This window comes from Drechmeria coniospora, chromosome 01 (assembly GCF_001625195.1).
Source record: "Drechmeria coniospora strain ARSEF 6962 chromosome 01, whole genome shotgun sequence".
Taxonomy (NCBI): domain Eukaryota; kingdom Fungi; phylum Ascomycota; class Sordariomycetes; order Hypocreales; family Ophiocordycipitaceae; genus Drechmeria; species Drechmeria coniospora.
Genome location: NC_054389.1, coordinates 9,016,361 through 9,036,641, shown reverse-complemented (window position 1 = coordinate 9,036,641; position 20,281 = coordinate 9,016,361). Strand labels below are relative to the sequence as shown.

Sequence of the window (20,281 nt, the reverse complement as noted above, 5' to 3'; positions counted from 1 at the left end):
TAATCATACTTGAAAAAGCACCCTGGGTTGGTCCAGGATTAATACGGAGCACAGGTACTCCGTACTACCTGCAGCAACCGAGGTATTTACAGTACTTCTGTGCCTGCGATAAACCGCAAGCAAGTGCAGTACAGGTACTGTAGGTGTGCTACGGAGTATACTTATACTTACTTACTTACCTAGTACCTACTGATACTACTTTCAACTACAAATACTTCCCAACTCAAGTACGGAGTACAGTGCATATACTTACATGACCAGTTGGGCTCGTACTTGCGTATTATGCCTCGTCGTGTACTTATACGGTGTACTTACTGTAGACATGCATAATACCTGTACATACCGCACCAGCATGTGTATAGTTGAAAGTACATGTGCTCCGTGCTAGGACCACTACAAGTGCTGCACTCCGTCCTCTGTACACTACACCCACCGAGCACTGCGCTTGCACTGTCCTTGCTTGACGCGCACGAATGCAGCGCTCATGCACGCATGTACACGCACGCCTAGGAGTGGTCGCACAGGTGCTGATATAGGAGAGACGACTAATAAAACCACGACAGCCTGATTCACTTATGCGACGACGCCATTCTCGTGGAGGCTTGAAACAAGGGGTGCATGCTGTCGGTATCACCACTGGCGCGAGCACCATCCGTTATGGGCCTAGACTGAAAATCAATCGCCCAAGGTGGGGTGGTGTTCCTTGCTTGTTGACCTCTCCGAAGGTCCCCATTAGCTGAACCGACTTTTCCCTCTCGCATTCCCGCACTGGTTCCGCCAACTTATCGAAGGAGGGGCCAACGGGGCGAGCTAACCAGCCCGGTCTCGGGCTCGGGCTCGCCCTTGTGTCCAGTACCGGCGCACCGGTCGAGGTGCGCGCGTGCGAGAACCAAACTAACGAGCCCTTGGCCTCGGGTGTCGAGTTTTTTTCTGTTCCTTTTTTTTTTTTTTTTTTTTTTCACCTACCGTGGCCGGACCGACGTCTTGACACTAGCTTCCGTCCTTCATTTGCTGTGAAGTGAGCGAGAGAGAGCGAGTGCGCTTGACGACTGCCGCACTTGTGCATTGTACTTACAGTACAGGTACTTACAGTACAGGTACTTACAGTACAAGTGCAGTCCAAGTACTGTACACCCACCCACCCACAAGGACTTGCGATGCGTGCGATGCGTGCGCTCAAGGTACTGAGTACTGTACTTCAGTACGCAAGTACATGCTGCTCTCACCCCCCTCCACCTGGCACAGGGGCGTGCTGTTGGCATGCTACGTGGGAGAGCGTTGAGTGTTGAGATTTCGCTGGAGCCCGCAGACCCTCCCTCCCAGGGGGGGCGATAAAGTTCCACTGAGCACCTGCAACGTACTGTACTTGCATACGGTACGGTACAACTAATACTTGGACTGCACAGGTCCGGGCAGCGTGCTGGTGGTGCGGAGATGGCTCCCATTGCCCGCACTTGTACCGTACGACTACATGAGACGGGCGGCGTCGGCCGCCCGCGGGCGTCAAACGCTAATATAACGCCAGCGAGGAGGCGATTGGGAAAATCTGCGCATTCCACCATCCACCGCCTCTCCTTGGTGCGAGGATAAGGATGAGTAACAGAAGCTGTTATCGGCTTGCACATGAATGCCGCAGGCCCATCACGTCGCGGTTGCTGCCGACGTCCGGCTCCGTGGGCGTAGGTACCAACCGATGATTGAGCTAGCATCGGCGTCATCGAGGAATGCGCCAACTATTTGCACCTTATCAACATACAAGCAGTAACGTGCGAGTAATGGTTAGCCTATATATAGGAAAGTTTGGAAAGTGCAGGCGATGACCGTGGCGAGCAAGCGCATCGCCGATGGCTTAGCCAGCGGCCTAGTCCATAGAAATGTGTGGAAAATGACATGACAGCAAGGCTAGCGTGAAATTCCCTATCCGGCCAGCCTCCTCTCGCGGCACGAAGCTGAAGCGCGCCGGCATTGTTGTGCTGTCTGTTCTTATGCGCGCATCCATTCGCTCGCCATAGACCACCGCTGACACTATGCTGCTCCATCCGGGTGCAAGTGCTGCAAGTACTGTAGGTGCTGTGCCTCGAGGCTGCCTGCGTACGCATCACTTGTTCCTGCCTGCATGACGGGATCGGGGGTTCTTCGCCGCCAGTCGCAAGCGCCTTTGCTGCCACCCTGTGCACTTGCGCGTGCTCCAAGTGCAGTATTAAGACTTTGTTGATGTACGTACTGCAGTGCTTGCCGAGTAGCAATGGACGGAATACCTCCGAGAAGAGTTGTGCCGGCCGGTGGGTGTCCTTGCGAGTATTATCTAATGAATACAAGTCGTCAGCCCTCACAAGCCGGTGTAATCCGAACGAGCATTGAGTACGGAGTAATACATGGCCTGTACGGAGTACTTGTGCCTTCTGTAGGTGTACATGTAAGTACTGTACTTGGGAGCAAGCACTCCGTGCATGTACTTATAGTACAACCAGATGCACTCCGTACATAAGTATTGCTGCAAGTACAGTACTTGTGTACGGAGTACTCCGTACCTACTTGTACACTGAACTCTCAAATACTAGTACACATTGCCAAGGCCAAGGCCACTATTATTACTACTCGTAAATGCACCTACTAAAGTACGGAGTCCTGTAATTACCTGGATGTACTCCGTACTCGCTCCCCTTCCCGCACTTGTACGTTGCACATTGACAAAAGCGACGATTAAGTTTAGCTAGTAGCGCTGCTACTCCAAGTGCTCCGTACAAGTTGAGTCGACACGTTTCCCATCCCACTGCGCATGTACAACTACTGCACTTACTTTAAGTACTGCACTGCGTGTACATGTAGGCAGTACGGAGCTCCCTACCACGGCAACACACAAGTACGGCACATGTATTACCTCTCACGGGAGAGTTGTTCCTCACGCCTCGGAAGCGCCGTACCGATAAGCAGATGGCAATTACCGAGCCAATGCTCGAGGCAACTCTCCTTTCTCTGCCGCCGGCCGGTGGTGGAAGCTCGAGCAAGGCGGAGAGGGGGGGGACGAACGGCCGCTCGGCTCACCTGTCGTCGGGCATGGATGGTACTGGTCGACGATGGAATCCACAGCATCCATGATCCATGTCGCAGCAGATCTCGCCCGAGTCCATCAGACTTGCCTCCCTCCCCGCCCATCATTTCCATCGACGACCCGCTCCGGTCGAGCTATGCCCGGGCAACCGGTTCGAACACGGGGCACGATGATGAGGCGCACGACGACGGTGGCACAAGCACGCAATTACCCCTACTGTAAGTAGCACTTGCCTGCACGCATTCGCTCGCATGCTTTGCAAGCACTTACTCATGGTGCACGTAAGAGAAATGCTTGGTACAATGACATTCTCGTGAGCTTGGCGGGACGCAGGGGCCGGCGGCAGGAACGCCGGTCGCCGACCTATCGCGCACGTTGAGGGGACAAGGCACGAGGAGATGGCAATGGACCGGTGTCCCGCCTTGGCCTTGGTGGCATGCATGAGAGTGGCGAGAACGTATGCAGATATTCCATCAATCCACGGCAAATCGCGTCATATTGCATCGACCTGCTCCGTCTCCTCTGTCATTGTCGTTGGCGTGCACAAAAAGTGCTCTACGTAGGTGTATATCTCACTTTTGCATGTGCCTGTTTGTACTGTAAGTAAGTGCTGTATAGCGGTCGTACTTGAGTGCACCCTACACCTAACGGAGTGGTTGAACACCGACAGTAAAAGTACATTCAAGTGCTGCTGGACGGAGCACGGAGTACTCGATACGGAGTACCCTGCTCCGTACTGTGCTGCACTTGTTCTGAACCTCGCCCATGGCCAGCATGTGCATTTGAAACTACTTGGCGACCAGGTATCTGCCTATATGCCGCCGTACTGCGAATGTCGTACGAGTTCCTCGCAGAATACTCGTACTAATCTGCAAGGTAATACGGGAAGCTGCTAAGCATGAGGTCTTGTTGAGCCCCCCAGCCCAGTGGCGATGGTGACTGCGACCACCAGCGTTCCGTGCTACGGTACCTGTACTAGCGTGTACCTACCTAGTAGTACGGTACGAGCACTAGCATGGAATACTGGCGTGCAAAACGTACTACCTACTAGTGGCAGACAAGTACCTCGGTACTACTTAGGTGCCTGGGTACGAGTCCACCGGCGCGCCAAGGGCAGCTACTAGGTGTATGCTACGTAATATACATGTTGCGTACCTGGATAGGTACATGTGAGTACGGAGTACTTATTGTAGAAGACTGACCACCCAAGTACTAACTAAGTACCTCGTAGGTATGGAGCAGTGCACGCCTTTGCTGATTTGTCCGTTGGCTGGTGGTGTATGCGCTACTACAGGTACACCACCTAGTACTTACATATGCTCCTCCGTAGGGCACCCTGCGCCGCGGCACTCCGCCATACCGCAATCCTGTGCTCGTCGAGCATGACAGCCGACGTGTTTGCTAACGTTACAGGTACGGAGTGCAGTACTTGCCTGCAAGTACCTGTGTTTCAAGGCAGTCAAGTACAGTACTTAAGAAGCTGCACACTTGCATGCACAAGTACGTACTTGCAAGTACTTGATACCGAGGACGAAGTATTACTTGTACTTACTTCAGCATGACGGCACGTACTTGCAGTACTTGCGAGAGCGTGTCTCCCTTCGGCCCCAACCCGACTCGCATGCCGCACAGTGCCTCCGTCGTCGTCGTGGTAGCGCTCGGAAGAAAATGCCTGTTAGCGGCTCCGTGCGAGTCTTTGGCGCGCCTCCTGCTTTCATCTGCCTTGGTCTGTGGAAGTGAGGGCATTGTCGCTGCTCGCAAGTGTCTGCGCTGTCTGCCGCCAGCTGAAAGTAAATAGTGCAAGATGCTGCTGCGTCCTGGCGGGGACGTTTCGGTGGCTCAATGCTGCCGCTAACGTAACCTGCTAGTGCACCGTGCTAGTGGTGTTTGCTGGCCTGACTTTCGGTCTGGCCACCAATCCATCCACCAATCCATCCACCAATCCATCCACCAATCCATCCACCAATCCATCCATCCATCCATCCATTCATCCATCCATTCATCCATCCGTTCATTCATCCAATCCAACCATCCCATCCAACCATCCCATCCAACCATCCCATCCAACCACCCATAATCTGTCCTCCATTCAAATTCCGCGCCCTCTCCTCCACTGCCAGCCGAGGCTCCAGGGACCTACAGTACTACGGCAGCACGGCTACGTGAATACATACCAAGGTACACAAGTACGGGCGCGAGCTAGATGCAAAGGTGTACTTTGCACGCTTATGCGCGCTACCGTCGCCGCTTGGCTGCGCTGCTGCTTGTCCCGTGCACTGGACCCGAGCTCGTGCTTTCATCCGCCCGGCGGCAGCTAAAACCTGCCACTCGCTCGCTTGTCTCGCCTGCCCATTCCGCCCCTGTCCACTGCGGCGGCGTACTGTAAGTATTGTCGGCCTTGTCCTGTCGCTCATCGCCTACCGCCAACTTGGCTGCCTGCCGTTACAAAACCATCCCCGGCGACATTCCATCCGAGTCCCTTTTCCCCCCTTCGCCCTGACCTCGTCGACCATTTACCCTTTCTCGTCGTCTCGATCGACGACGAGCCAACCTACCGCGTGCCGCCATTCCGCATCATTCGCGTCCCCGTCTCTTGCTCTTCTCGGCCTGGCCCAGTCGCAACGCAAGTCGAGCAAGGCAAGCAAATGATTGGATCCGACAACCCGTCCATCTTCAGACCTGGAACCAAATCCAACCACCCCCTTTCCGCTTTCCCCGGGACCCCTGACCCTTCATCTTGCCTGTCTGCGTCTCTGGCAGCTGCCTCTCGTCAATTGCCGCCAATTTGCCTGTGCGCGTGAGAGAGTTTGAGTGAGAACAGGAAGTGTGAGAGAGTTGGGAGGGGGAAGACTTGCGCTTCCCGAGTTGGGAGACTCCGGCCTAGGATTTCCCTCCTACGTACTCCGCTTTGGTCGCTACTCCGACTCTACAACAGCAGCCTTGAGCCGTTTACCAGCCGCCGTCGGTCCCTCTTGATTCATACACCAGCCTACCTACCTACCTACCTACCTACCTACCTACCTACTTACCTACTTACCTACTTGCCAACTTACTTACCTACTTACCTACTTACCTACTTACCTACTTACCTACCTAATCAACCAACCTACCTACTACCTACCTACCGAACCAACCTAACCAACCTGTCCTACCTACCTACCTACCTACCTGCCTACCTGCCTACCTACCTCTTCTCACGTCATTCCAGTCCGTTGCTCGTCTCGAATCATTCTTTCCCCTCCCGCTCCTCAACATCCGCTACGAAGCCGAGGGAGCATCCATCTATTTCGACCGCCCAGGGCTCATGCCAGCCGTTGGCAGGTACTCGCTCACCCGCAACGGCCGCTACGAATATCGAGTGCAGCCAGTCGTCGGACGCGCCCATTTCCCAACCTGCTGACCGAATCGGCCTCTCGCCATGGGAGAGCCCGCCGCGGTCAAGAGCAGCGGCAGCACGACCCCGGCCGGTATCGATTCGCCACGTCCACCATCGCCCTCGGCCCAGCTGGTCGGGACCGAGTCCTCGTTCGTTGCCTTGGCCGCCGTCGAGGAAGCGGTTTCACCCAAGCAGAAATCTCCTGTCGACAAAGCGGCGGTGACGGCGCAGGCTCAGGCTGCTGTGGCTGCTGCTGTTGCCGCTGCTGCTGCGATCGAAATAGCAATCGAACCGTCGACCGAATCATCGACAGGTCCCGCCAGCCAGAATGGCACGTCCGGCACCTCGACGCCCGCTGCTCCGGGCCCGGAAACGAGACGCGTCGGCAATGGCCCGGCGGAGGGCTCCCCTGCGACGCACCCAACCACGCACCAGCGGTCCCAGAACCAGCACTGGCACGAGCATCATGAACGGCACCAGGAACGGCCATTGCAGCAGCCAAATAGTGCAACGAAGCACTTCGTGTAAGTTCTACCCCCCCCCCCCCCCCCCCCCCTTGGCCGTCTATGTTTATCGTCGTCTCCCACTCGCCCATTGCATCGCCTCGTTATTCCATCATCCATCTCCCTTCTCGTCCCCCGTCATCCCTCAGCCTTGGCCTTGGCCGGCCGGCCTGCTCCGATCTTGTCATCTCGTGCCCACTCGACCCCCCTCCCCCCCCCGTTCCCCTCCCTTCACTCTCCCAGACTCGCACGCGAGCCCCGATGCATTGACCCTGGGAGGCATAACTACCTCACCTTGCCTCGCCTCGCAAGGCTCCCTGGTAGTCCCGTGACCAAGTGGTCCAAAAGGTGTCCGGGCTGTGGCGCAGTTCCCGCACCCCGCTCCACGCTTCGTTGGAGGACGCCTGAAGAAAGGGGCACCACAGATTACGGTGTTCCCGAAACCCAAGGCCAAAACCAACTCATGCGATCCTTTGCGCTCTTCCTCCGCGCTCGCTCGCCCCTCCCCACTTCACTCGGCCTTCTCCCCTGCCCGGCTCGCCGTGTCCATCCTTCATTTCATCCATCCTTCATTTCATTCGCATCGCTAGCCCGAGTCTCGGCACTCGATTCTTCGAGTGCCTACCCCTAACCCCTCTGGGTACCTGCCACGAGGTACTGGCGGTCGTGGCACCCATACAACGCATTTGGTACTTGATACCTCGGGTGCTCGGCTCGACCTCACTGCTCACGTCCCTCCCCCCCAGCTCCCTAGCCGCCTGTATTCCCCCATCACTGGTCCCCTGCGATGCTCGCCTACCGCTCGCCAGCACCTGCAACCGACCGCTATCCGCTACCCGCCCCCTACTACCACTGCCGAACGCACCATAGGTGCCGACACTGCTGTGGATTCCCAAGAATGAGGCGTTTCGTCAACCCAATGGAGCGAAGCGCCCGCCATCCTTTCGTTCGCGGCCTCACTTCCCTCTCTTCCATCGTCTCATCTCTTTCCCGATTCCTGTTTGCTTCCCCATTCCCATCCCCATGACCTCAGACTATCCTCTCTCCTCGTCGCCGCGTCGCCGAGACGCGCCGTCGCCGTGCGCCTACCTTCATCTCATCGCAACTCGAGCACATCTCCCTCCGTTCCACGGCGACATCCCAAAGCCACCACGGCCGTCTTTCATCGACAAGGGTGAGTTGCCTAGGCATCTGATCCTTTTCTCTGTCAATGGAAACTCGTATCCTCCTACCTGGCTACCTCGCTACTCCCTAGCACCGCTCGAGTCTGCTCGAACCCTGCAGGCCTCTGGACACGGCCGCCGCCTCCCCGTCCGCCGTTCACCTTTGTCCTGATCAATTTTCTGCTTGTTTGCCCATTTTCGAGCCGCCGCCGCCGCATGGTGCGAGTTGCACTGTTCAACGGTGCCGGAGCCATGGTCGATTTCGCAGTGACCCTTCTGTCAACGATGCTTCCGTGAGCATTTCTTCATCTGCCCCTCCACCAATCGAACCATCGACGCTCGAGCGCAGCCTTTCATTCTCACTGTCACGGCCCCTGCTCTGTTGCCACACCTTCCCTGCCTCCCCGACTTGCTGCACCCCCGAGACGAGTGATGCCGAGCCCTTCTGCACGGCCTCCGACGTCCGACTAGTGTCTTCGGCCTGGACGGACGGAATCGATACTCGTCTTCGCCTTCGGCGACTTACCTATCCCCTAGGCGATTGAACGGCCGGAATACCTTCCCCGGCGACGAGGTCGAGGTCGAAAGTGAGCCGAGTGACGCTGAAAGCAACCCCCCCCTCCGCTCGCCCTCGGGCGTCGGACTCGAAGACGAAATTGTCGTCGACGCCCAAGACGCCAAGCTCCCGGAACCCACTCCTCCCGTTGCCGCGGCCGCGACGCCCGAAGACGTCACCATGGACGATGCCCACGATCCATCCGCCGTCTCGCATTACCCGAAGCGCAAGCGCAACTCGCTATATCAAGATCTGAGCGAGACGAGGATGGAGAGCTCGCAGCCTAGCCCCCAACCCCGCGATGGCAAGAAGGCCAAGGGGTCAAAGGAAGGCACCGTCAAGGTCGCCACCCTAGGTTGGTGGCGAGACTCCAACGTCCCCGAGCTGCACCAGAAGCACGTCGTCGTCGGCTTCATCGACATTAGAGATCGTCTACGGACCCGCATCCAACCCCAGACCATGGCCGGAGAGCCCCTCACCGGCTATCCCCTTCCCCCAGGGCCTGGTGGCAGCTGGGTCACGTTCGAGCGCATCATCTTCTCCGATCATCTCGTCGGCTTGGATCACGCCCAGGTCAAGGAGTATACCCGGCTCCGCTGCGAGGTGAGGCACGCGGAGGCGGACGAGGAGCGCGCCGTGACGGAGGCCGAAGCCGTCAGGGAGGCCATGCGCCGCGTCAGGGAGAACCCGGCCTACGACAACCCCGCCGTCCCTCCACCCATTGCTCGCGGCGTCGACCTGGCCTCGCGTCACGCGCTGCCCACCCGCGCCGACTCGAAGCGGAGGAAAACGAACAACGGCTTTTCCATCCTTGGATCGACGCCCAGGACGACGCCCGCTCCGGAGCCGGGCCTGGCCAAGCCGTCGCCGCAGCCCATGTCCGCTCATCAGAATCGCTTCTCCATCGACCCCCTTCCCGGCACGCGCCCCACCCGCATTCTTATCGGGCACTGGAGCGGTTCCAGCGAGCCTGACCTCCGGGACCGCCACGCCGTCTACGGCATTCTCGGCCAGAACGACATGTTCCGAGTCAAGGTCGTCCGAGAGACGCGCGACGGTCGCTTCGTCGACGGCAACTTCCCCACGGGCGCCGGCGCGCTGTGGATCCCCTACGAAGAGGTCGGCTTCGACGCCCATCTCGTCGGCCTCAGCCGACAGGAGGTCAAGGAGTACTGTCGCGTTCGGCAGTACCAGTTGGATCACAAAGAGCAAGAGGCCGACCGCGAGGCCAACGAGCGCAAGGCCGTAGCCGAGGCCAAGGCGCGCGCCGGCGCCACCTTCAAGCTGCCCGCGGCGCCCGACGTCGACGCGGGCTCGCCGAACCCGAGGGCCGACCAAGGTGGCCACGAAGTTCGACAGTCGCGCCGGATCGAGCCGCGTCCCGAACTCCGCACCCTGCGCCCCTCGCTCGGCGAGCTCGAAATTCGACCGCGAAACCAGGCACCCGAGGCCTTGGAACGCACCTCCGCCATTGCCCGTCGCGAGATTGCCCGAGTCGAGGCCGCGCAGAGCCGCGCTGACCTCCACGCCTTGAGTCGGGAGCGGGCCGCCGCCGCCGCTGCGGGTGCCACTACTGCCGCCGCCGCCGCCGCCGCCGCCGCCGCTTCTTCGCCCACCGTCTTGTCCAACGGCAGAGCTCTCTTCCACGAGTCGGACGAGATGCGGCGCTTGAACAAGGTGTGGGCGCGGCAGGAGTCGATTCGCGTCAAGGCCGGTGCCGAGGATGCGAAGATGTACGACGGCGTCAAGTACGAGCGCAAGGCGACGGGTCCCTTCATGGGGAAGCTCGTGTCGCAGGGCACCATCATCAACATTGACGGAGACGACTACGTCGAATACCGCGTCCTGACCAAGCCCTCGTTCTTCTAATTCTTCTCACTCATCGAACCGAACGGACAGGTCCTCCGCCGTCGATTCGTGGCATTATTTCTTTTTTTTTGTTTCTGCTTTCGGAGCGCCATGCGCTGCCGAACAAGGCCACTGGGCTTTTGCCTCGTCTCCACCATTGCCGACGAGAGGTGCGACGTCATCGGCCTGAACGCTGCTCAATGTTTCCCTTCTTTCATATTCTTCCGCTTTTCCCTTCAACCTTCCCCCGCCTCGGCTCAGCGTAGATGACGGCAACGCTTACCAGAGCTTGATCGTGCATGCATGCTCCGACCTTGCCCCGAGGGCTGTTTTTCGCCCTTTGTTTTCATGATGGATGCGCGCAAGCGAATATACGAGCGCGCATATGCTTCTTCTAGGGAGCGAACACGGATGGATGGATGCATCTTGGAGCGTATTGCATGTTGCGGGAACCTTTTTCTAGATTGTTACCTGGCGATATAGACTGGACTGGACTGGACTGGTTTTGGCACACTTGCTAGGTAATGAATGGTAGCGATGGCAGGCAGACCGAACGGGGTCGAGATATGATTCGGTGGCGGTTGTTATACCCAGCGTGGAGAGCGAAGGACGGACCTGTCGATGTTCTCGGCTACTCCGGGCCCTTCAGCTTGTCGCATATATGAAGTGCGAGAGGGGCCTGCCTGCCTGTGTTCGAGTCCAACCGGACAACGTCGTTAAACATCAAACGCTCGCAGATTCGAGTCCTACATCTATCAAATATATATGTATACGAATGTATGATTTTGCTCTACTCCGTCCCGCCCTCACCATGCATGAATGCGCGTGCGTGTCTAGACGCCTGCTCGCCCCGGCATGCATGCATCCACCATCACTCGGCCGGCTCGTCGGGCTTTTCGGACTCGTCGGCTTCCCCGTAACCCTCTGTTTTCATGTCCTTGAGCCCCAGCTCTTCCTCCTCCTCATCCGTGCGCACATAGGATTCCCTTTGAATCTTGGGGTCGGGGGCGGGCGGGTCGACGAGTGGTTGGACGAAGCTGCTCGCAAAAGGGTCGGTGAGGATGATGGTGAAGGGTCTTTCGCCGCGAATGGCCTCGTCGAGCCGGGCAAAGAATGCATCCCATTCGGACTTTTCAGACGTGGCAAGCGAGTCGCCGCCGTGGCCTGAGGCGCCAGACTCGAAGATTTGGCTGTGGAGATCGTTGCGGACGTTGGTGAGGAGACCCTCGACGGTGGTGAAGCGGCCGCCGAGGGTGCCGGGGTTGACCTGGAGCTTGAGCTCGGGGCACTCGAGGGCACACGTTTCGCTCTTGAGGATGTCGCGGGCGAGATCCGTGGAGTCATCGACGGTGAGGATGATCTTCTCGCCGTGCGACGGGATCTCGCCACCCGTCTTGATGTCGTTGGAGCGGTAGCCGCAGTCGTCGCAGACGGTGGACATGAGGACGACCTGCTTGAAGTGGGGTATGTCGACCATCTTCATGTGCGTCACGCAGGGGTGCATGCAGCCGGGGCACGAGGCGGGAAAGTTGTATACTTCGTTGGGGATGATCTCGCCGTCGGGGGTGAGTCCCGGATTGGCGAGGTCGGTAGCGACGCCGTTGCCGGCGCTGTTGCCGAGGCCGAGGGCGGCGTTCTGCTCCGGCGTCCGCACGTACTCGCGCTTCTCCCACTTGCCGACGCCGTCCTTCATGTCCGGGGCGATGAAGGAGTTGCCGGCCGGATCGTCGACGAAGAGACGGAAGGGGAAGGACTCACCGGCCAGCATGGCGTGACCCTTGGTGATGATTTCGGCAACCTTGGGATACTGTTCCGGCATTTGCTCCCTGCGAGCCTCCTGCCCCATCTCGAGGTCGTCGACGACGGAGCGCAGGAGCCCTTCGACGTTGGTCAGCTGGCCGCGGCCGGCGGGGATCTCGAGGTCAAGCTCGATGAACTTGACCGTCGCCGAGTCCGACTTGACGACTTGACGGCTCAAGTCGGCCACCGACGTCAGGCGCAGCTCGTAGTGTGTTCCCTTTGGCTGGACGGTGCCGGCGGCTTGGATTTCGTTGTTTTGCGTGTTGCAGTGATCGCAGGAGAAGGACATGATGACGACCTCGCGGAAGTACGGGATCGCGGTGAGGAGGAGTCGGGTGACGCCCTGTCGACTCTCGTCAGCACAAAATTCCACGTTCTTCCCTCCCGCCTCGTATGACGAGGTGTGGTTGGCTCACATTCCCGCCGCAGTTCATGCACAAGGACTCGATTTCCTCGACAGGTCTTGGCTCGTCATTTTCCTCCGTCGCTGGGGCGTCGCCGTTGGTGGCGGCCGGTGCGAGGCCCTCAACCTTGCTGCCAATGGTTTCGAAAAACTCGGTCGGTGTCACGGTCGCCACCACTTCTGGCTTCTCGTCTGAGGACATGGTTGGCTATGGCAAATCGGGCGGTGGGCGGTCAAACTGTCGAGGGCGACGTGGTGCTCTCGTCATTTATTGCCTTTGGAGGGGTTCTGAATTTTTGGGAGGGGCAGTGTCGGCCTAACTGCCATTATGTGTACCAACACTAGGGTGGAGTGGTGGCGTCAGCAGGGTCCTGGTGTCTGATGGAGCGCACTAGAATGTTCGCTACGCTACCACCGCCGCCTGCTGCCAGGAAGTGGCCCGAATCAGCGAGAGTAGTCGAAAGGCAATCAACGTTGGCGCGGCAAGCCGTGCGTCGTGCTGTCGAGGCCGGCTGCTGTCATGCAAGGGGAAAATAAACAGCGTACAAGGTGTCATTTCCTCATAAAATCGGCCAGGCTCAGCGACGCCGACTGTTGTTGCTGGCCAGAGAGCAGAGCTTGAAGGCCGGCTTTGCGATTCTTTGCACGCTTCTTGCTGCTGGCATTCGTCGACAACTTGCTCGATGATGCAGCCGATGACTCGGTAGCCATCTTCACCTTCTTCTTCGTCGCCTGCGGACGAACAGCGGAAGGTGGAGCGGGAAGGTTGACTCGGGTGACTCGATGACAGCGGCCGCATGTCAATACCTTGGTTGGTCCCTCGTCGGAAGAGTGTGGTGCGACTCCCTTCGACTTGGAAGCCGAGCGCAAGTCCGTCTTCTTCCCAGATGGCCTCCTCGTCCTAGTGCAGGACGACTCGAGCCTCACCCCCGTATCTTGCCCCGGAACCATGATGTTTCCGCAGGCCGAGCAAACGTGCTGGCGCTGCAGCTCATGCTGGCAGAGGTTGTTGTGGGACATGAGGCCCGCGCGATGCCTCATGAGGTGGGCGGCCGTGTCTGGCGCCGAGTTTCGCAGTAGATGGGCCGCATCGGTGAGATAGCGTAGGTCCGTTGCTATATGTGCGGAAGCCATGGCGGCACGTCTGTTCGCTGTTCAACTCGATGACCGTTGCGCGATGACGACCTCGCGGAGTTGCATCGATCACGGCTTTTGGTATGTAGTTGGTTGGTGCTCCGTGCGAGGAATGAGCGCTTGGTACGTCGAGGGACCTACTGTACTGTACAGTAATTAATTAATACAGTACTCCTGCACCTGGAGTAGTACGTGGGGGGCGACTCTATGGCCACAGCACACAAACGCACTAGTTTATAATAGCACCAGCTGCCCATTTCCCGCTGTAACCTGTACACTGTAGTTTGAAGGGATGCACTACGAGGACAAGCGAATACTCCGTGCTGAGTGCACAAACGTACTGCATAATACTACGTCAAAGGCCGCAGGCACCTGTGAATCCCTGCTGGAGGATGATGTTCTGGATGAACCTTGGCAGCGTACCACACACTTTGCACCCAGTCTTGGTTGCAACGACGCAATGAGCCAGATGGCAGGGTGAGCTTGGCGCCTACTGCATTCAATCCCACGCACGACACGCTACGCTACGCCCGGCGAATTTCCCACGCAATATCCTTGATGCTCACCTCATCCCCCGCCTTCTCGTCGTAGTCGAACCACTCTCCGTCAACGAGTTCAATGGCCGTAAACTTGGTGCCGGAATCGACGCCGTCGGCGAGCCACTCTCCCTAGCAGTAAGGGTAACGCGTCAGCAGGGAGAATGCTCCGATTCCATCGTCAAAGGGCGCATCATGAACGGGTCATCATACCTCGGGCTTGAACTCGACAAACTCGAGGCCGCGGCAGTCAAATTCGATCAGCCGCTTGGCCTTGGGCGGCTCGCTCTGCTCATACGGTGCGGCGGCCGCTTTGATGGACGCAGACGACTCTCGCTTAGCCATACATCAGCCGTGTGCACGAGCAGACAGACGGCCATCCGGCGGCGACACAACCATGCCTACCTTGCAGTTCTTGCATCTCCACACGAAGTTGGCCTCGCCACGGCTGCCGCTCATCTCATTCATTTCCTGTCGAAATTAGACGAGACCGTGTCCGAGAGCGGACCGAGCCAAGGGCACAATCTGGGCAGAATGGGGGCGGTGCTGGGGTGCCGGGCGGACCTACGAAGCGGTTCACTCCCACGTAGTTGCTGTGCGTCTCTCTACAAGAAGTGCACTGCACCTTGAACATGTACCAAAAGGGGTTGTCCTCACTATCGCTGGGCCGCAAGTTGGTCACTCTGTCGAGAGGAAAGTTGAGCGAGGATCCTTTTCCGTCACGTTGAAACTGTCGGTCGCACGTACCCCGTGAGCTCGGCCTTGATCTCGAGAGCAAACATGGCGAGTTCAAATCAAGCAACGAAACAACCTTTCTTGGCAAGTGAAACTGTCGATGGATGGCTGAGTTTCTTGGCGTAACCACCAAAAACAAATCAGGAGACGAGGTTGACGGGTATGGTATGTGAGGTTGTATGATCGGAATTCGAGACGGTAGCGTTCTCTCGGTCAAGCATGGGCTTGAGGACGTCGTTAAGTGATGATGCTAGCTAGCTGGTGTGGGGTGGAATATGGTCGAATCACGTGATGGGTCCCGATTCACATCAACCTCGCATGTACGCATTTAGACGCTTCCATTGACCCAAGCTCATCATCGACAACGGCCACGATTGCCTCAATAGATCCCATCCATCTTTTCCTGGGCATGAGAAATCCCGCAACTCTTGACCATCAGATGAAGCGGTGATGCAGTCACTTTGGTCCAGGGCCGGCTGGGCTCCACGATGCGGATGCAGAGCCTGCAGCACCGTCGTGGGCGTCGCCGGAGGAGCTGCCAGACGCACGGCGGCGGCGGCGGCGCGAAGGCGCAAGCCGAGATTTGTGGAAATATTCACTGCATGCTACAGCTCCATGTTTGCGACGGCCGCCATCGTCGATGCCGTGCGCAAGGACGACCGCAGACGCGAGCTGGACCGTCAGCTGGACGAAGCGCGAAGAGAACTGAGCGAGCTGCAGGACCGGCGAGCGGCCGACGACCAGGAAAGCGCGGTGCGGCCGGCCAAGCTCACGATCCGGCAGATGGATGCGCTCTGGAGCAGCCTCAAGACGATATACAACGAACGGCCGTTCATGAAGGAGATTGACAAGCCAGCAACGGCTAGCATCTCCGACCTGCTGTCGAGCCTGCAGAGCGACTACTACGGCTGCTGCCCCGAGGAGGCGTTGATGCGGACGGCGAGGCGGACTCGGGCAGATTACGAACGGCTCGAGCGAGCAATCCTCGACGAGGAATCCGACACGAGCATCACCTCGCGCGATTCACGCACCCGGCAGCACCTGCTGATGGAGTCGGTCAAGGTCGAGCACCTCGTCCAGCAGCTCCTCCACCGGGCCGAGCTTCTCGACAGATGCACAAGCCCGAGCCCGTCGTTTGAAGAGGCGCGCGAGATGGCACGCAAGGGGACGGCCGACTTCACCTTTCGGTCGATCGATCCCGTCCGGGCGAGGAAAGGCACCTCGCTGCTGAACCGAGAGCTGCGGTGCCTCATGGACGAGCCGAAGCTGGGGCTCAAGGAGAAGATTGGTCGGGTCTGCTACAACCTCCTCGTCTCGTCGCACGCACCCGACATTCACACGTACAACACGCTCATCGTGGCCTTCAACAAGGTCGGGCAGCACGGGCTCGCCGACGCGCTCGTCAATTCCTTCTTCCGCGAGCGGCTCCTGCGGCCGACGCCGTCGACGTACGCCGCCGTCCTGGACCATCACAGGGTGACGAGGAACCACGGGGGGTTCCTTCGGACGCTCGCCTGCCTGACGGGCATCGACGGCCAGACGGGCGCCAAGTTCCGGCGGAGGCACGTCAACGACGTCGCGACGAGCGAGGCGCTGGGCCGCTGGGCCGCCGACACGAGGATGCGGACGCGGACGGGCGACTGGGTGTGGGAGCACATGCCGCTGAGCCGACCGTTGGTCGAGGACATCCTCGGCGGCCTGCTCTTCTTCCGCCTGTTCGACCAGGCGGCGTCGTTTCTCCTGGCCTGCCTGCGGTCGGGCGTCGACGTCGGCTCCGCCGTCGCGAGCCACGTTCTGGACGATTGCGTGGCGGCCCTCGATTGGAGAGCGGCCCTGCGCCTCGTCCGCGGTTTCACCGACGGCAAGGTGAGATGGGAAAGCATGCTGTCGACGGACGACGACGTCGCCAACTCGCGCATCATCCTCCGGCTGCGCACGCTTCTCGACCTATGCGGCCTGCATGGACCGGGAAGAGGGCGGCCAAGCAAGGCGTGCCTGGCCAACCTGAAGATTGAAGGGCCCAAGCTGGATCAGCTGCTCCGACGGCTCGGGAAGCACGAACTGCCGACGGCGTTTGGATGGTTCGCGGATGCGGCGGCCGGACCGCCGACGTCCGAGGAGCAGACGGGCGTCGCCGGCGCGAAGAGCAGGTTGCTCCGGCTCGAGAGCGCATGGAGAGAGTACGTCGTGGTTCGGAAGACGACGATTTCGATAGAGAGCAAGCTGCTCCAAGCCGAGTTCTCGACCACGTTCCGACGAGCGATGGCGTTGCACGTCGGGACGACGGCGGTCGAGCGCGCCGCCGAGCTCGGACGGGAGTTTGGCGACACCTTGTCGGCTTTGACCTGCCCGACGATGGACAGGAGGGGAACGGGCATGGGTGCGCAAGAGGCTCCGGACGGCGAGGATGCCGAGCTCGACGCCTTGTCGTACGAACCAGCAAGCGGGGGGCGCCTCGAAGACGCACATTCGACCTCGACGGACTTGGGCGCCGGGGCCGACGAGCCAGCAGGACCGTCGACGAAGACTGCGGCGGCCGAGGTATCGGCGCATGCTGCGATGCCCACTAGGAGGGCTGCAACCACGATGCAAGGCCCGGCGACGGCGACAGGGACGGGTAGGGAGCTTCGTACATGGCCAGACGCCGAAAGGCGCACCGCGTTCACGGACCGATGGCAGTGGGCCGGGTGAGGGCATGGCGGTTGCCGAGCCTTGGGCGTTACCTGCCCGTACACGAAGCACGGTGCTCACCCAGGTTGGTTCCCCATAAGGACGTGTACTGTGCGGAGAAGCATATGCATTCATAGCCAACCGCGTCTGCTATCGCGTCCTCGCCGTAAATATACGCAAATACGTGTACAGTAGATGTGCATGTAAAGGCAGTTGGGGTGTATTTTGCGTGCCATTTCTGCAAGGACAACGCAGAAGATGGTTGTTCTCAGGCCTTGTCGTCTGCATGTACAGTACGCGTGCTGTTGTTGTCTTGCACCAGGTCATGTATCGCGTGTTTGGTTAGCCACATGACCTTGAGCGTTTGGAAACCGGAATCTTCATCGCCGTTTCCAATGCGTAGGGAGCACGGGTGGGTAGTATTGGGTGAGGATGGAAGAATGCGGAGGCTTGCGTTGCCTCGGAATGCGGATTACGCTGCGAGCACCAGACATGCTACCAGTGCAAGTATCACGATGCACCGAAGCGTGAGGGCATGATTTCCTCGGCTAGGACGAGGAACATATGAATCCCAGCGACGGCTCATGCACCGAGGTCGGATGAATGTGTTGAGACAATGTGGCGGTGAGGCACTACAACGTTGAGACGGAAGGCGGAGATGGCGGCTGTTCTCGTACAGGAGAGACGGAGTCTGGAGATGCTGGTGATGGTAGTTGAGCAGCAGCGGATCGCGGTCGGGGAGATGTCTGTCCACTCTTGAGGCAGCTCTCGCCCCTTTTTCGACGGGCGGTCAAGTAACGCCGAGTACACGTAAGAGTACATGTACATGCAGCGCAGAGTGGTATTAGTAGGCAGTGATGTACATACATGTACAGTACATGCATGAATGTATGGAGTTGGTGTACAAGAAATACGACATGTATTACTTGCATTGCATGCATTTGCTGCAAGGAGTACTTGTGCACCTACCGTACGTACATGTACTCGCATACTCACTGCACCTAGTACTGTACCTATTAGTACTGTACTGTATTCGGTAGGTAAGGTGATTTACAAGTTGTCAGTCTTAATACTTGGTAGACGTGCATACTTGTACTTGCAATAGGTACTGCTCACCTACTGCACACGCAGGTGAGTGCTGTACTTGTACAAGTAAGTACATGTACATGTAAACGTAATAGTCAAATACAGTGCAGTCGTACGTGAGGTTACCATGAGCACGAGCACCAATGGCCGACCTACGAAGAGAATGACGCTTCCTACCATGTATTATTTGTACAGTATTACTTACGAGCAAGTGAACACGTTGTAGAACATGCGCGTGTTTTGTTGTTGTTTTGTTGTTTTCGTGGCAGAGGCCGAGGGACAATTTTCATCACAAACAACCTAATACCTCCTCAATGCGCTTGCAGTGTACATGTTGGCGTGCATTGGAAGCTATTCTCAACTATGCCAGCACATCCAACTCGGTGCGAGTCCATGTGGTGTAATTACCCTTACCGCACAAGCCGTACCTTGTATTGGTCAACAGGTACGGAGTACTCCGTACTTGTACGCACGAGCACCAGTACCACTTCCTATACGAGCACAGCACTCGTGCCCTCCGAACCTCGAACTTCTGTGTACCCTACGGAGTACTCCATATGATATACCTAATTGGTGATGGTAAGTAATTATTACCTACAGTGCTCCGTAGGTGTAAGTAGGTACTTGCGTGTAGGTCTACGTGCAGTACGTACAAGGACTGTACGGTACAAAGGACTTGCAAGTATTACCCATTTTACCACAACGGTGAAAAGCAATATTACCTGGTACTTGAACGACAAGGCATCCAGCGAGCTTCGCTCAATTGCTCTCGCGCCTATCCAGTCATACCCCACCAATGGCCGCCGGTAATTCCGCTTGACATTCATCCGAAATCCCCACAAGCAGGATGGAGGATGATTCCGGTCCTGTCCAAGTTTGTCCGTCGGCCGCCACCGCTCGTCGTGTCCTTTATAGCTGTTCAGCAGAAGATCAGATGATATGATGATGGCGCCGACTACGTTCCCCATGATCAAGTTTGACCTTGATTGTTGTCTGTCTGCCTGCCTGCCTGCCTGCCTGTCTGTCTGCCTGTCTACATGGCCTAATCGCTCACGAAATTTCTAGAACCCAATTACCTCTTCCTTGGTCCTGCTTCCTAGTGGTGTACCAGAGCCTCAGAGTGCCAAATTGTTCACAGGACGAGTGCAAGCTTGGTATTACTATCCAACCTCTACTTACCTGAACGCAAATAAGTACACCTAGTAATACGTATACATGTACTTGCAAGTACTCCGTAGATGTGGCCAAGTTCACCTACAGCAGCACTTGAAAGGATTATCGGCACACAACATGGTTGGTATGGACAAAGTACCTTGCCATCTATTTTGTACCTCGTAGTACAAGGACGGAGTTCGGCGCTGCAAGTACGGCAGTTGTGCAGGCCGGTATACCGAGCCAGTGCGCGAGTCCTTACACCTT

General features: G+C 57.9%; 6 protein-coding genes across 6 annotated transcripts; 3 read left to right on the top strand and 3 right to left on the bottom strand.

The window, feature by feature from the left end:
* Positions 1-6,470: 6,470 nt before the first annotated feature.
* Positions 6,471-6,956, top strand: DCS_02385 (uncharacterized protein; the record flags this gene model as incomplete). Its single annotated transcript, XM_040799712.1, has 1 exon — positions 6,471-6,956. One exon carries the CDS (start codon positions 6,471-6,473, stop codon positions 6,954-6,956), a length of 486 nt encoding a protein of 161 aa, XP_040660595.1.
* A 998-nt stretch (positions 6,957-7,954) lies between these two features.
* DCS_02384 (uncharacterized protein) lies at positions 7,955-10,519 on the top strand (the record flags this gene model as incomplete). The annotated part of the gene is made up of 4 exons (XM_040799711.1): positions 7,955-8,105; positions 8,216-8,387; positions 8,566-9,952; positions 10,091-10,519. 4 exons carry the CDS (start codon positions 7,955-7,957, stop codon positions 10,517-10,519), a joined length of 2,139 nt encoding a protein of 712 aa, XP_040660594.1.
* Positions 10,520-11,369: 850 nt separating this feature from the next.
* Positions 11,370-12,903, bottom strand: DCS_02383 (putative zinc finger protein ZPR1; the record flags this gene model as incomplete). The annotated part of the gene is made up of 2 exons (XM_040799710.1): positions 11,370-12,641; positions 12,715-12,903. 2 exons carry the CDS (start codon positions 12,901-12,903, stop codon positions 11,370-11,372), a joined length of 1,461 nt encoding a protein of 486 aa, XP_040660593.1.
* A 350-nt stretch (positions 12,904-13,253) lies between these two features.
* Positions 13,254-13,835, bottom strand: DCS_02382 (uncharacterized protein; the record flags this gene model as incomplete). Its single annotated transcript, XM_040799709.1, has 1 exon — positions 13,254-13,835. One exon carries the CDS (start codon positions 13,833-13,835, stop codon positions 13,254-13,256), a length of 582 nt encoding a protein of 193 aa, XP_040660592.1.
* A 524-nt stretch (positions 13,836-14,359) lies between these two features.
* DCS_02381 (uncharacterized protein) lies at positions 14,360-15,153 on the bottom strand (the record flags this gene model as incomplete). The annotated part of the gene is made up of 5 exons (XM_040799708.1): positions 14,360-14,503; positions 14,585-14,707; positions 14,777-14,842; positions 14,940-15,054; positions 15,119-15,153. The coding sequence occupies 5 exons, from the start codon at positions 15,151-15,153 to the stop codon at positions 14,360-14,362; spliced, it is 483 nt and encodes a 160-aa protein (XP_040660591.1).
* Positions 15,154-15,721: 568 nt separating this feature from the next.
* Positions 15,722-17,797, top strand: DCS_02380 (uncharacterized protein; the record flags this gene model as incomplete). Its single annotated transcript, XM_040799707.1, has 1 exon — positions 15,722-17,797. One exon carries the CDS (start codon positions 15,722-15,724, stop codon positions 17,795-17,797), a length of 2,076 nt encoding a protein of 691 aa, XP_040660590.1.
* Positions 17,798-20,281: the final 2,484 nt, after the last annotated feature.